Here is a 12893-nt window from a genome sequence, read left to right on the forward strand (position 1 = left end):
GTCATATGTCAAAAACCTGTACTCAACAAAATTATAAAACCTAAAGGAAATGGACAACTTTATGCATAAATATCACTTACCAAAATTAAATCAAGACCAGATAAACAAATTAAACAGACTTATAACTGCAGAAGAAATAGAAACAGTCATCAAAAATATCCCAACAAGAAAAAGCCCAGGACCAGATGGTTTCAGCTCAGAATTCTACAAGACTTTCAAAGAAGAACTAATACTCCTCTAATTATTTGACACAACAGAAATAGAAGGAACATTGCCAAACTCTTTTTATGAGGCTACAATTACCTTCTACCCAAACCACAGAAAGACATTACTAAGAAAGAATTACAAACCAATCTCACTCATCAACACTGATGCAAAAATACTAAATAAACTACTGACAAATCGAATCCAAGAACACATCAGAACCATCATTCACCATGATCAAGTTCACTTCATCCTAGAAATGCAGAGGTAGTACAATATATGAAAATCTGTCAACGTAATCTACCATATAAATAAACTAAAAAATAAAAACCACATGATCATCTCATTAGATGCCAAAAAGCTTTTGACAAAATACAACATCCCTTCATGATAAAGGTAATATACATGATAAAGGCAATATACAGCAAGCCAACAGCCAACATCAAACTAAACGGAGAGAAACGCCCAGTGATTCCATTGAAATTAGGAACAAGACAAGGTTGTATATTTATTCAATATAGTTCTTGAGTTCCTAGCTAGAGCAATAAGACACCAAAAGAAGATCAAGGGGATACAAATCAGAAAGGAAGAAGTCAAACTCTCACTGTTTGCTGATTATTTGATAGTTTACATAAGCAATCCCAAAAATTCTACCAAGGAACTTCTAAAACGCATAAACACTTTCAGTAATGTAGCAGGATACACGATTAACTCAAAAAAAATCAGTAGCCCTCCTATACACAGATGATAAAGGGCTGGGGAAGAAATCAGTGAATCAACACCCTTCACAATTCCACAAATAGCATAAAATATCTCAGAATAACTCGAACCAAACAAGTGGAAGACTTGTATGACAAGAACTTTAAATCTTTGAAGAAAGAAATTAAAGAAGACACCAGAAGTGGAAAGATCTCCCATGCTCTTGGATTGGTAGAATTAACATAGTAAAAATGGTAATCTTACCAAAAAAGCATCCTACAGATTATCCAGAAAAATTCTTCAAAGACCTCAAAAGAACAGTATTCAACTTTATATGGAAAAGCAAAAAAAAAAAAAAAAAAACAGGATAGCCAAAACAATCCTGTACAATAAAAGAACGTCTGGAGGCATGACAATCCCTGACTTCAAACTCTACTACAGAGCTACAGTACTGAAAACACCCTGGTATTGGCATAAGAACAAACAGGAGGACCAATGGAATCAAATAGAAGATCGGGATATCAATCCACATATCTTTGAACACGTGATTTTTTACAAAGAAGCAAAAAATATCGAATGGGACAAAAAAACATATTTAACAAGTATTGCTGGAATAACTGAATAACAACATGTAGAAGAATGAAAATAGACCCATATCTATCACCATGCACAAAACTCAAGTCCAAATGGATCAAAGACCTCAACATAAATCCAGCCTCACTGAAACTTACAGAAGAGAAAGTGGGAAGTACACTTGAACGCATTGGCACAGGGAACCACTTCCTAAATATCACCCCAACCGCACAGACACTGAGGGAAACAATTAATAAATGGGACCCCCTAAAGCTGAAAAGCTTCTGTAAAGCAAAGGACATGGTCAACAAAATGACAGCCTACAGAATGGGAAAAGATCTTCACTAACCCCACATCAGACAGAGGTCTGATCTCCAAAATATACAAAGAACTCAAGAAATTGGTCACCAAAAGAAAACATAATCCAATAAAAAAAAATGGAATACAGACCTAAACAGAGAACTCTCAACAGAGGAATCTAAAATGGCTGAAAGACACTTAAGGAAATGTTCAACATCCTTAGTCATCAGAGAAATGCAAGTCTGAGATTCCATCTTATACCTGTAAGAATGGCCAAGATCAAAAACACTGATGATGACTTATGCTGGAGAGGTTGTGGGGAAAAGGGAATACTTCTGCATTGCTTGCTGGTGGGAATGCAAGCTGGTACAACCCCTTTGGATGTCCGTGTGGTAATTTCTCAGAATATTAGGAAGCAACCTTTCTCAAGACCCAGTAATACCACTTTGGAATATATATCCAAAGGATGTTCAATTGTGCCACAAGACATGTGCTCAACTATGTTCATAGCAGCTTTGTTTGTCATAGCCAGAACCTGGAAACAAACTAAATGCTCCTCAACCGAAGAATAGATAAGGAAATTTACACAACGGAGTACTACACAGCAGAAAAAAAATCTTGAATTTTGCATGAAAATGGATGGAGGTAGAAAACATTATTTTGAGTGAGGTAACCCAGACAGAGAAAGACAATTATCACATGTACTCACTCATGGGTGGTTTTTAAACATAAAGCAAAGAAAACCAGCCTACAAACCACAATCCCAGAGAACTTAGACAGCAATGAGAACACTAAGAGAAACTTACATAGATCTAATCTACATGGGAAGTAGAAAGTAGAAAAAGACAAGATCTCCTGAGTAAATTGGGAGTTTGGGGACCTTGGGGGAGGGTTGAAGGGGAAGGGGAAAGATAGGGAGGGGAGCAGAGAAAAATGTAGAGCTCATTAAAAAATCAATAAAAAAGGAATAAAAGGGTCAGTAACAAGTCTAAGCTATCAGCCAAGCATTTATAATTTAAAAAAAAACTATTGACAATAAGAACAAATATTAAGTGTTTTTCAGACATAAGAAGAGGTAAAAACGTGCAAAAAAATTAGAACAACAACCAGCATGAACAATATCAAGCAAGAAACATATGCTAGATGTACAGTCTCAGGTAATTAGCAAATAGCATAGATTATTTCAATAGTTATTCTACCCTGAGAAGTCTAAGTCTTATATTAAAAATGGCTTGGCTAAGTCATGAGAGGAAAGTAAATGTGAATATCTAGTCTTCAACCCCATCAAAGACCTGAGAAGGGAAATAATATTAACTGAGTAAGCAGGAAGTACATCAAGCAACTTCCAAATGGTACAAGAAATGACAGAGACAACCAGCTACTTTGGGCAATCACCCTATGTCTCATTTGCAACATTGGGGTAACCACCTTTGGCTGAGTCCTACAGTATATAACAGACCCTTTTCAGAGGCAGGAAAATTTGAAGACTATCTTACCCTATCTTGGCAAGGTTCAGAAGTCATTTTTGCTTGTATCCTTCTTGTCCAGATTGGACTCTATGCATTTTGTCAGTAGTCAAGGCAAGGGCAGTTCTTTGCCCAAAGGCCAGTATTGCCAAGAAGAAAACAAGCTCCAAGTAAAGTGTCTTTGATGCCCAGCATTCTCTTGAGAGTAATCAGTGTTGCCATGAGAAATTGTGTCTCACAGCAACAGAATCCTGAGTTATTAAAATGTCATTCTCTATAGTTCTTTGAAATGTTTGAAGATTACCTATCCATGCAGAATACAACCTCTGTGCCTCTAGAGAACCTGACTAGTCTAACTTTAAGTATGATAAACGTGGGTGACTATTGACCTGTAATTCTTAACAATTATATAGCTTAAAAACTACAATTAAATACTCTTTAAACAAATATGCAACAAATGAGGACAATGACCTCAAACTGTAAATAATATATATAAATATCTTGATCAGAGATAGAAATGCAATATGATAAATATCCTAAGATTGCATCAATATACAAAATATCTTAAGCAGAGATAGAAACATGAATGCATACAATATGACATAATAATTTTACGTATATACACAAATATTGTAAACAGAAATGGGAGCATATTAAATATAACAAATATAATTTGAATTTGTATCAATATACAAGAATCTATACCAATGTAAATTTCTATAACTAATAGATCACAAGTCGATACACTAATTTACCTAAAATTCCTTTTCCATTTATTCCTTTTTTTTTCAAAAGAGATCCCTGAGCCTACTTCATATCTACCCCCAACCATGTACAATTTATAACCAATCCCTAACAGATGACAATTATCCCTAACCCTGATGACAAACTTTGTTAGGAAAGGGGATGTCATTTTCTAGAATTATTTCCCACTGTCATGGTATGTGGGATCCTGTAAAAACTGAAATGATGGTTAAATTTCACAATTATTGTCTGATACAATTGCAGATAGTATCTGAGTAGTTGGTACAGTTTTTGTTTTTTAAGTTCTTATTTGAAGTTCTGGCCAGAATGTTGTAAGAAGGTACACAACTTGCCACATTAGAGTCATCTTGAGAAGTTTATAGCCCAAAACCAATCTTAGAGTGGTGCTGTCAGCATAATGGCATCATCTGAACCAGGTGAAATCATTGTTGTGGGGCCCCATCTTCTTCCTGGAAACTTCAAAGATTACTCTAGAAAATGTATTCTTCATTGTGGAAAACTTAAACATTATTCATATCAAAATGGAAAGTTTGAATTTCTATAGACATGTGTTTAAAGAAAGGTACCATAGAGACAAAAATAGGTAGAGGGAGAAGCAAAATTTTTGAAAGCAGAGTTTTGATAACCTTAGTCCCTAGATTTTATCTTCCTTCTGTCCCACAACAGGTAGCTCCTGACATAAAACAGAAACTCGTAATTTTTTCTTTTTTAACAACATACTTGGATTTAGAGAAATAGAGTCACCGTCCAACTCTAATGTCAGCTTTGATTTTTAAGTGAGTCAGGACTGCCATTATACTGAGAAGTAGGGAGATACGTATGTCTAGGCAGTGAGATTTTACCCTGCAAAGATGCAAAATTGGGCTTGTAGTTAGGGGCAGAGAGGATGTGATGTCCACCGTAAACAAGGCTAGTTAATGATGAGAATGATCCAACCAGAAAATAGAGCCCGTTTCAAGACGATGAACAGCTTTCATTCTTATTTCTTTTTTTTTTTTTTTTTTTTTTTTTTGGTGGGGGTGTTGAGACAGGGTTTCTCTGTGTAATAGACCTGGCTGTCCTGGAACTCATTCTGTACACCAAGCTGGCCTCAGGCTCAGCAGAGATCCACCTGCCTCTGCCTCCTGAGTGCTAGGGTTAAAGGCATGTGCGACCACCTGTGCCTGGTCGCATCTTTCATTCTTAACAATTCTTCATACCATCAAGAAAAAATATACAAGTGACATACCTGATCCAATTTTATGCAACATATTTTCCCACCTCCTCCCACCCCTTAGTTTTACTACCTCTGATAACTGGTGTCCCAAATGTTGTGTTGAGTATATCCATTCCTTTAGGCAATCCTGGTGTTTGATCATGAGATTTTCCCAGTGGTGCCCGTTGATTGCTAAAATATATAGATTCTTTTTTGTCTTTAATTTTCTGTTGAAATGTGGTAATGGGCTGTGGGTTTACCAATGTGCTCACCTAAAGAAATCATATAATTTACAACTATCAAAACAAGTATATGTAAAAATAAAAAGAAAACAAAATATGATTAAAGAGATATCTCGTCTTCATCATTGGCTTTGCTCACCTTCCTATGAACCGTAATCATAATCAAAATCAGTAATGAAAATTTTAACACACCAGATCTAGAACATGCAGCTAGGACTATAATCTCAGTTCTTGGGGGAACTGAAGCACGAGGATACCAAGATCCAGGATAGACTAGGTTACAGAAAGAGTTCAAGGCCAGATGGAGATAGGATTCAGAATTAGAGTACTCATGGTACTGTAAGTTCATACCCTAGATTCAGAAAAAGAAAGAAAGAAAGAAAGAGAGAGAGAGAGAGAGAGAGAGAGAGAAAGAAAGAAAGAAAAGACATAGAGATATAGCTCAACAACATAGCACTTGCCTACAGTCACAAGACCATGGATTCTATCCTTAGTACTAAATAAATAAGTAAATAAATAAAATCTTTCAAAGTACTTAAAAAGTCTACAGTAATACTAAAAGGCTTATGTGAGGAGTTCCCAAGTGATTGACTCAAACAGCAGGCATGACAATCACAGGACACAAACCATTTGCATCCCAGAATGGGCTTGATGACACAGTACTGTAATACACTGTAATACTGTAATCCCAGCACTTGGATAGTATAAACAGGAAGATTGAAGTCAGCCTGGACTACAGAGTAAAAAAAAAATGCAAATAACAAAAGATAAAAACAATAGAAAGCACCAGGGTATGGTGGCATATGTCTTTAGTTCCAGCACTAGGGAGACAGCGGCACATGGTTCTGAGTTCGAGGCTAGCCTGGTCTACAAAGCTAGTTCCAGGAAATCCTGTCTCAAAACAAAACAAACATACAGAAAGATTTAAGAAGATAGAACGCAAGAAACAGGGAGATAGGAAGAGAAAGAAGAGAAAGACGCTGGACACAGTACATTGTCTCAAAAACAAACCAAAAAGGGCCGTAGAGATGCAGTCATAAGTAAAGGTGTTGTGGGATATTTATACACCTTGTGAAGATATATTGTTATGATTGGTTTAATAAAGACTGAACATCCAATAGCTAGACAGGAAGGGTGAGACTTCCGGGCAGAGAAAAGAAGTAAAAGGAGGAGATAATCAAGCTGGAGAGAAGATGCCAATATGGGGGAGGGGTTGAGACCAGACATATAGAATGAAAGAAAGGTAAAAAGACATGAGACAAAATGAAGATTAATATAAATGTGTTGATTTATGTTATAAGAGCTAGTGGACAACATAAGCCAAAGCCTAGCTTTCAAAATTAATAATAAGTCTCCGTGTCATTATGTAGACTGGTGACCCCCACAAGAAAGCGTGATACATAAAAGTACTTGTCACAAACACCTGCCGATTTAAGTTTGATCCCCAGGATCCATGTAAAAATGGAAAGAGAAAATCAACTCTATTGTCCTCCCTACATGCATGCCCACACACATATCACACACCTCCAGTGACACACACGTAATTATTAATTAATTAATTTTTTAAAGGTTAGGGAGCTTGTTGCCAAGATTGAAGATCAGAGCTTATTCCCCAGAAATCACTTGATGGAAGGAAAAAACTGACTTCCCCAAGTTCTCATCTGACCTCCATGCATGTTCTCCACTCACGCTGTAGCACATGTATACACACACATACACACAAATGTGGGGAAAGGTTTTTAAACAAACAGACAAAAAAAATAGATTAATCAGTGTTCAAATAGAAGGTTGGCGATTGGCGTCAATAGTAAGTAGTGTATAACCAGCTCACATGTGACCCTGAGTTCCAGCTTTAGACTCACAAAAAATAAATAAATAAAATTAAACAAAAGGCAGATAACAGATACAGAAAGACAGACAGCTGGCAAATAATAAAGTTAGACAATTATAACCAGATTGCCAGTACCAAATACTTTCTGATCCCGTGTCCACTCAGGATCTATATATACTCTCTATTGTGCCTCTAGGCAAGAACAGCCAGTCCTGTTCTCTTAAAGGCTAACATGGTGTGACATTTCTCTTTACTGGGGAAATGGGACGCCACCGCCTCAGACCATCCGAGGAACAGTTAAGTCTATGGTTTAACTGTTTCTTTCACACGTTCTTAGTTGCTGCTGCTTGAAAACCCAGTTCATTGGCCAAGATTAGCGTTTTTAGAGGACAGAATGAGGAAAGAAAATACCCACAGGAATTATAAATTTCACTTATACCTTTATCTGTGCAACTTTCTAACTTGGTAAATTAATAATACAATGTAAATTAATAAGGAAGAAAAAGAAAGGTTTACCGGTATTGAAATTTTAGTTCTTATTCCATGTGTCAAATAAGGTGCAATTTGGGGATCATTTGCTCTGCCATAAAATACTCTTTCTTCTCCAGGAGGTGGATATCTGAAATTGAAATATTTCTTTGCCTCTGGGGGAGTAGTAAGCTGGAAAAGGTAAGACAAGGAAATAAGACCATGAAAAGGTAAGACAAGGAAATAAGACCATGAAGCACAAGTTCTAAAACACCAATTCAACTTCTCTGAACATCACCCCCAAATGAGGACATGTTCCTTAAAATCTGTTTACTGATGGAAATACAGTACTTTAAACATTATAGTTTGAGGGGCAGAAGAGATGGCTTGGTCATGAAAAGCATTGTTGTTCTTATAGAGGACCCAGATTCCATTCCAGCATCCATATGGTGGTTCAAAACTCTGCAACTCCAGTTCCAGAAGATCTGGCAATCTATTCTGACCTCTGTAAGCATCAGGCACGTGCATGGTACACGGTCATAAATGCAGAGAAAACACTCATACACATAAAATAAAAATCAACTTCAAAATACTTTTTAAGATTATAATTTAGGGGGCTGGAGATGGCTGAGTAGTTCTGTTCCCAGCACCCACATCAGGTGCTCAGACATAACCACCTACCATTTCAGCTCCAAATGATTTAATGTCCTTTTCTGGCCTCCATGGTTCACTGCATATATGTGGATAGATCCACGCAGGTGTGTGTGTGTGTGTGTGTGTGTGTGTGTGTGTGTGTGTGTGTGTGTGTGTGTGTTTGTAAACAGGCAACATCCAGGTTATAGCTCATCTCATTATTCCTACTGATATACATCAAATCCTAAAGTTTTTCTGGTAAATTACAGGAAATGTAAACTTTTTCATTTTCTTGGACAAAATCAACAGATATCATCAAAATACAATAAAATATAGTAGAAGTTCAAAATTGACTGCATTAAATCTGTGTACTGGTTCACGAGAAAGACCGTCCAGTCTCCTGTAGCTCTTACTCAAGGTACAAAGAAAGACTGGGAAGTGCTCACCCTGGGAAGTTTTTCCGTCAAACAGGTTGCAACTCTGTATCCAACTGGCTTAACTTTTCCTGCCTTAGAGGGAGAAAACATTGATCATTTTAGAATTTAAAAGGTATATTAAAAGAATGGACTTGACACCAAACTTGGCCTGTGCCTCAAATACTACAAAGGATATTTTTTAATCACAATAAAATAAACAATTAAGTAATTAATAAACAAACAAAAGGCAGAAATTCATCCAGTAATTCTGAGACATCCTGAGGCATTTACTTGCCTCCAACAGGGTTTCTTTTTCTGCTTTGTTTAGGTCTGGGACTGGCTTTGTAGACTTGTGGGAGGATTGAAGGGAGGGGGAGAGGCAGGGAGGGGAACAGAGAAAAATGTAGAGTTCAATAAATATCAATAAAAAATTTATTGTTCATTGTGGAAAACTTAAACATCATTCATATAAACATACATTCAATGAAGAATACGATACAGACAAAATAGGCATGGAGAAAGTAAAATTTTTCCTAAAGTCTTCCTTCTGCCCTATACCACATCCCCCCCCCATATGAGACAGAAACTCTGTATGTTCCTTTTAACAACAAGCTTGGATTTAGAGAAGTACAGAGCCATTGTCCAACTCCAAAACCAGCTAAATATATTAATATATATATTGTGGTGGGAGCACATTCTGCTCCTTCAGCCAACAGCCTTTAAGATACCAGCCTACTTGGGCATAGTCTCTTATACTGTAAAAGCAATAGTAAATGTGTGCCCACTCTCTTGCTCCTGGCTCCCGCTTCTGCTGCTAAACTCTATTCCTATTCACACAGAGGATTGTTGTCTAGGACAGTAATCTGTAAGTTTTCCCCTTAAATAAATAACCCTTTTATTATTCATAATTCTGAACTGGTGTGGAATTGTTTTGTGAGTTATGTTATCATCTGGCACTCAAGCTACTTCAAAAGGATGATGGGCATTGAAGAGGCTCTTTATGGGGTTTTTTTAGGCATTTGGGCAAGAAACTGCTCTTGCCTGGACTGCTTCACTGGACATGTGGTACCTACAGAGAAATGACTGCTGAACCTGCCTGAAGGTGAGATGGTCCTTCAGGGCTCCTGCTTCATGAAAGAGTCTGCAAGACATTCTTCAGGATACAGAAGAAAATGACTGAACTGTCTTGAAATTTCCTGCTTCATGAAAAAGTCTGCCAGATACTATGGGCCTGAAGGCTGAAGATGGATGCCCCAACAGTACAGAAAAAATTTGGGTGCCTGTCCAGACAGCAAGATGTCTCTGTCATTTCTAGAGTTTGGGAAGTTGCTTACAATGTACTTCCTGTTTACTTAGGTAATATCATATCCTTCTGGAGTCTTAGATGGAGCTGAAGAATTTATAGTTATAGTTGTCCTTAGTTAAGATAAAAGATAAAGTAGATATAAATATTGTAACTGCAATTCTTATTTGATACTTGTTTTGTTATATGTAATTTTACTATGTTAAAATTAAAACCTTCCTTTTTATTTAAACAGAAAAGGGATATGATGTGGGAATCCCTTCTGTGTGCTGTAATTACCACTAATGAATAAAGAAACTGCCTTGATCTGTTGATAGGGCAGAACTTAGGTAGGCAAGGAAGACTGAACTGAATTCTGGGAGGAAGAAAGCAGAGTCAGGGAAGCATCATGGAGCCACCAGAGACAGACACACTGAATCTTTCCTGGTAAGCCACTGCCACGTGGCGACGATTAATAGAAATGGGTTAAATTAATGTAAGAGCTAGCCAATAAGAAGCTAGAGCTAATGGGCCAAGCAGTGATTTAATTAATACAGTTTCTGTGTGGTTATTTCAGAGCTACTCTAGCCGGGAGACAAGAACAAACAAGTGGGCCCTCTCTAACAGTTCATCATTGAAGGAAGTCAGGACAGGAACTAAAACATGGCAGGAACCAAGAATGGATACAGAAGCCATGGAGGAGTGCTGCTTGTTGGGAATCTCCAGCTTTGGGCTCCATTCCAAACCCCATCAAGATGTTCACCTGGACACCTGGCCCCACTCCTCCCATTCCAGGTCCCCACCCTCAGAAAGCCTACCAAAGGTGGAACCTTCCCCCCGTAGCCATCCAAGAGACAGGCAGATCTCTATGAGTTTGTGCCCAGCCAGGTCTACAAGAGCTAGGACTGCAACAGAGAGAAACCCTGTCTTGAAAAGCAACCAACCCTTCCCCCGAAAATAGTAATACTCTGAACTGGCTAATTTTATGTCGACTTGACAAAAGCTAGGGTCTTCAAAGCAGAGGAAGCTTCAGTTGAGAAAATGACTCCATAAGACCAGGCTGTCGGCAAGTCTGTAAGGCTTATTCAGTGATGTTTAGAGAGTTCAGCCCAGAGTGGGTGTGCCATCCCTGGGCTGGTCACCCTGGGTTCTCTATAAAAGAAGACTGAGCAATCCATGATGAGCAAGTCAGTAAGTAGCACCTCTCCATGGCCTATATCACCTCCTGCCTCCAGGTCCCTGCCCTGACTTCCTTTGCTGGTGAACTGTGATGTTAAAGTATAAGAAAAATAAACCCTGTCCTCCACAACTTGCATTTGGCCATGATGTTTCATCACAGCAATAGAAACCCTAATTAATCCCAGCGAAAACTTTGTTATTTGTCTCTCCAAACACAAACAGGCCTCACCACTGTATCATTTCAGTAAGACATGGCTACCACACATACAAGAGGAAATTCTAGGAAAAACAAAAAACAAACAAACAACAACATGAACTTACACTTGGCCAGCAAGGCATCCGGTCAAAGAATTTTCCAGAATATATGGGTCTGATGTGTGCTGGAGCCTCCACTCCAGGGTCCATGGCCGTGGGTTCCTGTTCCTCCTCAGGTTGTTGGGCAAATGGGCACTCAGAAGGTTCTGTTACTAAGCCTATTTGAGGCTCTTCATTCTTGGATTCACCTGGTTCCTGGGTTTGTTGCAACCCAATGTCTACCTCCTGGGAGGGCTTCTCTGCATAGGGGTTCACCACAACACAGCTGGGCTCTTTCTCCAGTTCTTTTCTGAGTTCCAAACCCACAACAGGCTGCTTTTCTGCTATAGCCTCTGTCCTTGCAGGTCCACAGGTGACAGGCGTCCTTGTGCTCCCCGCCGCCTGTGGACTTGCACACTCTGTGCCCAAAAGAAAACGAGGCAGAAGACCCTCGTTTTCTGACCCCACTCTTCCTGGTAACACACCCAGAGGTTTTGGTCTCTGGAAAGGGGAGCCCCTGTGGCATCCTAAAGTATCCAACTCCATAGGCGTCCTAGAAAGAGTACGTCTTTCTAATCCTACTCCAAGAGCATGGCAAGGCGGCGATTTTGTTTCTGGTGATGCCATCCTCTCCCTCCACCTTGGATTTTGTTCTAGTCTCATTTCAAGCCCCAGGTCCGTGGAAGATTTTGAATCCCCAAGTGCCCTCTCTATTAAGTCGTCCTTTTTTTCCTGGGTGAGTCCAACCTTCATGATTTCTGGTGTCCTCATCCTTCCCAGAGAACTCATCTTTAACGGGGAAGCTTTATTTGGCTCTAGGGAAGTTTGAAAAGCTTTAGGAGACCCCACTTTAGGAGTACACATTCTCCCTGTACTGCCTGCGGACTGTGTCTTGCCTGCTGCTTTACACCTCAGGGAAGGAGAGTAGAGTCTGTTTACCTCGTTACCTGGGAAACAAACGGGGCGGGGCTTGGCGAGCAATTCGTGGTAACCCAACCAGTCCTACTCTCATTCATAATGCCTCATTCCTTTTTCCCAAATCCCGGTTTCTTTTTCGTTTTTTTTTTTTAAGAATATTATTTTAAATTATGTGTATACGTGTGTGTGTGTGTGTGTGTGTGTGTGTGTGTGTGTGTGTGTGTGTGTAGATGTCCTGAAAACAGATGCGTTGGGGACTCAGACACTGAAGTTACTAGGAAGTGCGAGAGCTAAGAGCCAACCAAACTCTCCGCAAAAGGAGAAAGATTTTAACCGCTGAGCCATCTCCCCAAATCAGTCTGTGTCCACGTCAAATCCCCAACACCTCCCCCACACACCTCCGGGTTTCTTTTTACTTTAGAAGGGCA

General features: G+C 38.9%; 1 protein-coding gene across 1 annotated transcript in view; it reads right to left on the minus strand.

Annotated features, from left to right (window-relative positions):
• Efhb (EF-hand domain family member B) overlaps positions 1-12411 on the minus strand; it is a 71498-nt gene extending 59087 nt beyond the window's left edge. The window contains exons 1-4 of the mRNA XM_041656457.1: positions 11575-12411; positions 8823-8885; positions 7792-7935; positions 5294-5474 (exon numbers count right to left, since the gene is read on the minus strand). Of these exons, the coding sequence (XP_041512391.1) occupies positions 5294-5474; positions 7792-7935; positions 8823-8885; positions 11575-12411 (1225 nt within the window). The remainder of the gene's footprint in view (positions 1-5293; positions 5475-7791; positions 7936-8822; positions 8886-11574) is intronic.
• Positions 12412-12893: the final 482 nt, after the last annotated feature.

This window comes from Microtus oregoni, unplaced genomic scaffold (assembly GCF_018167655.1).
Source record: "Microtus oregoni isolate MIOR12 unplaced genomic scaffold, Mior012 000007F_ref0000211, whole genome shotgun sequence".
NCBI classification, from domain to species: Eukaryota; Metazoa; Chordata; class Mammalia; order Rodentia; family Cricetidae; genus Microtus; species Microtus oregoni.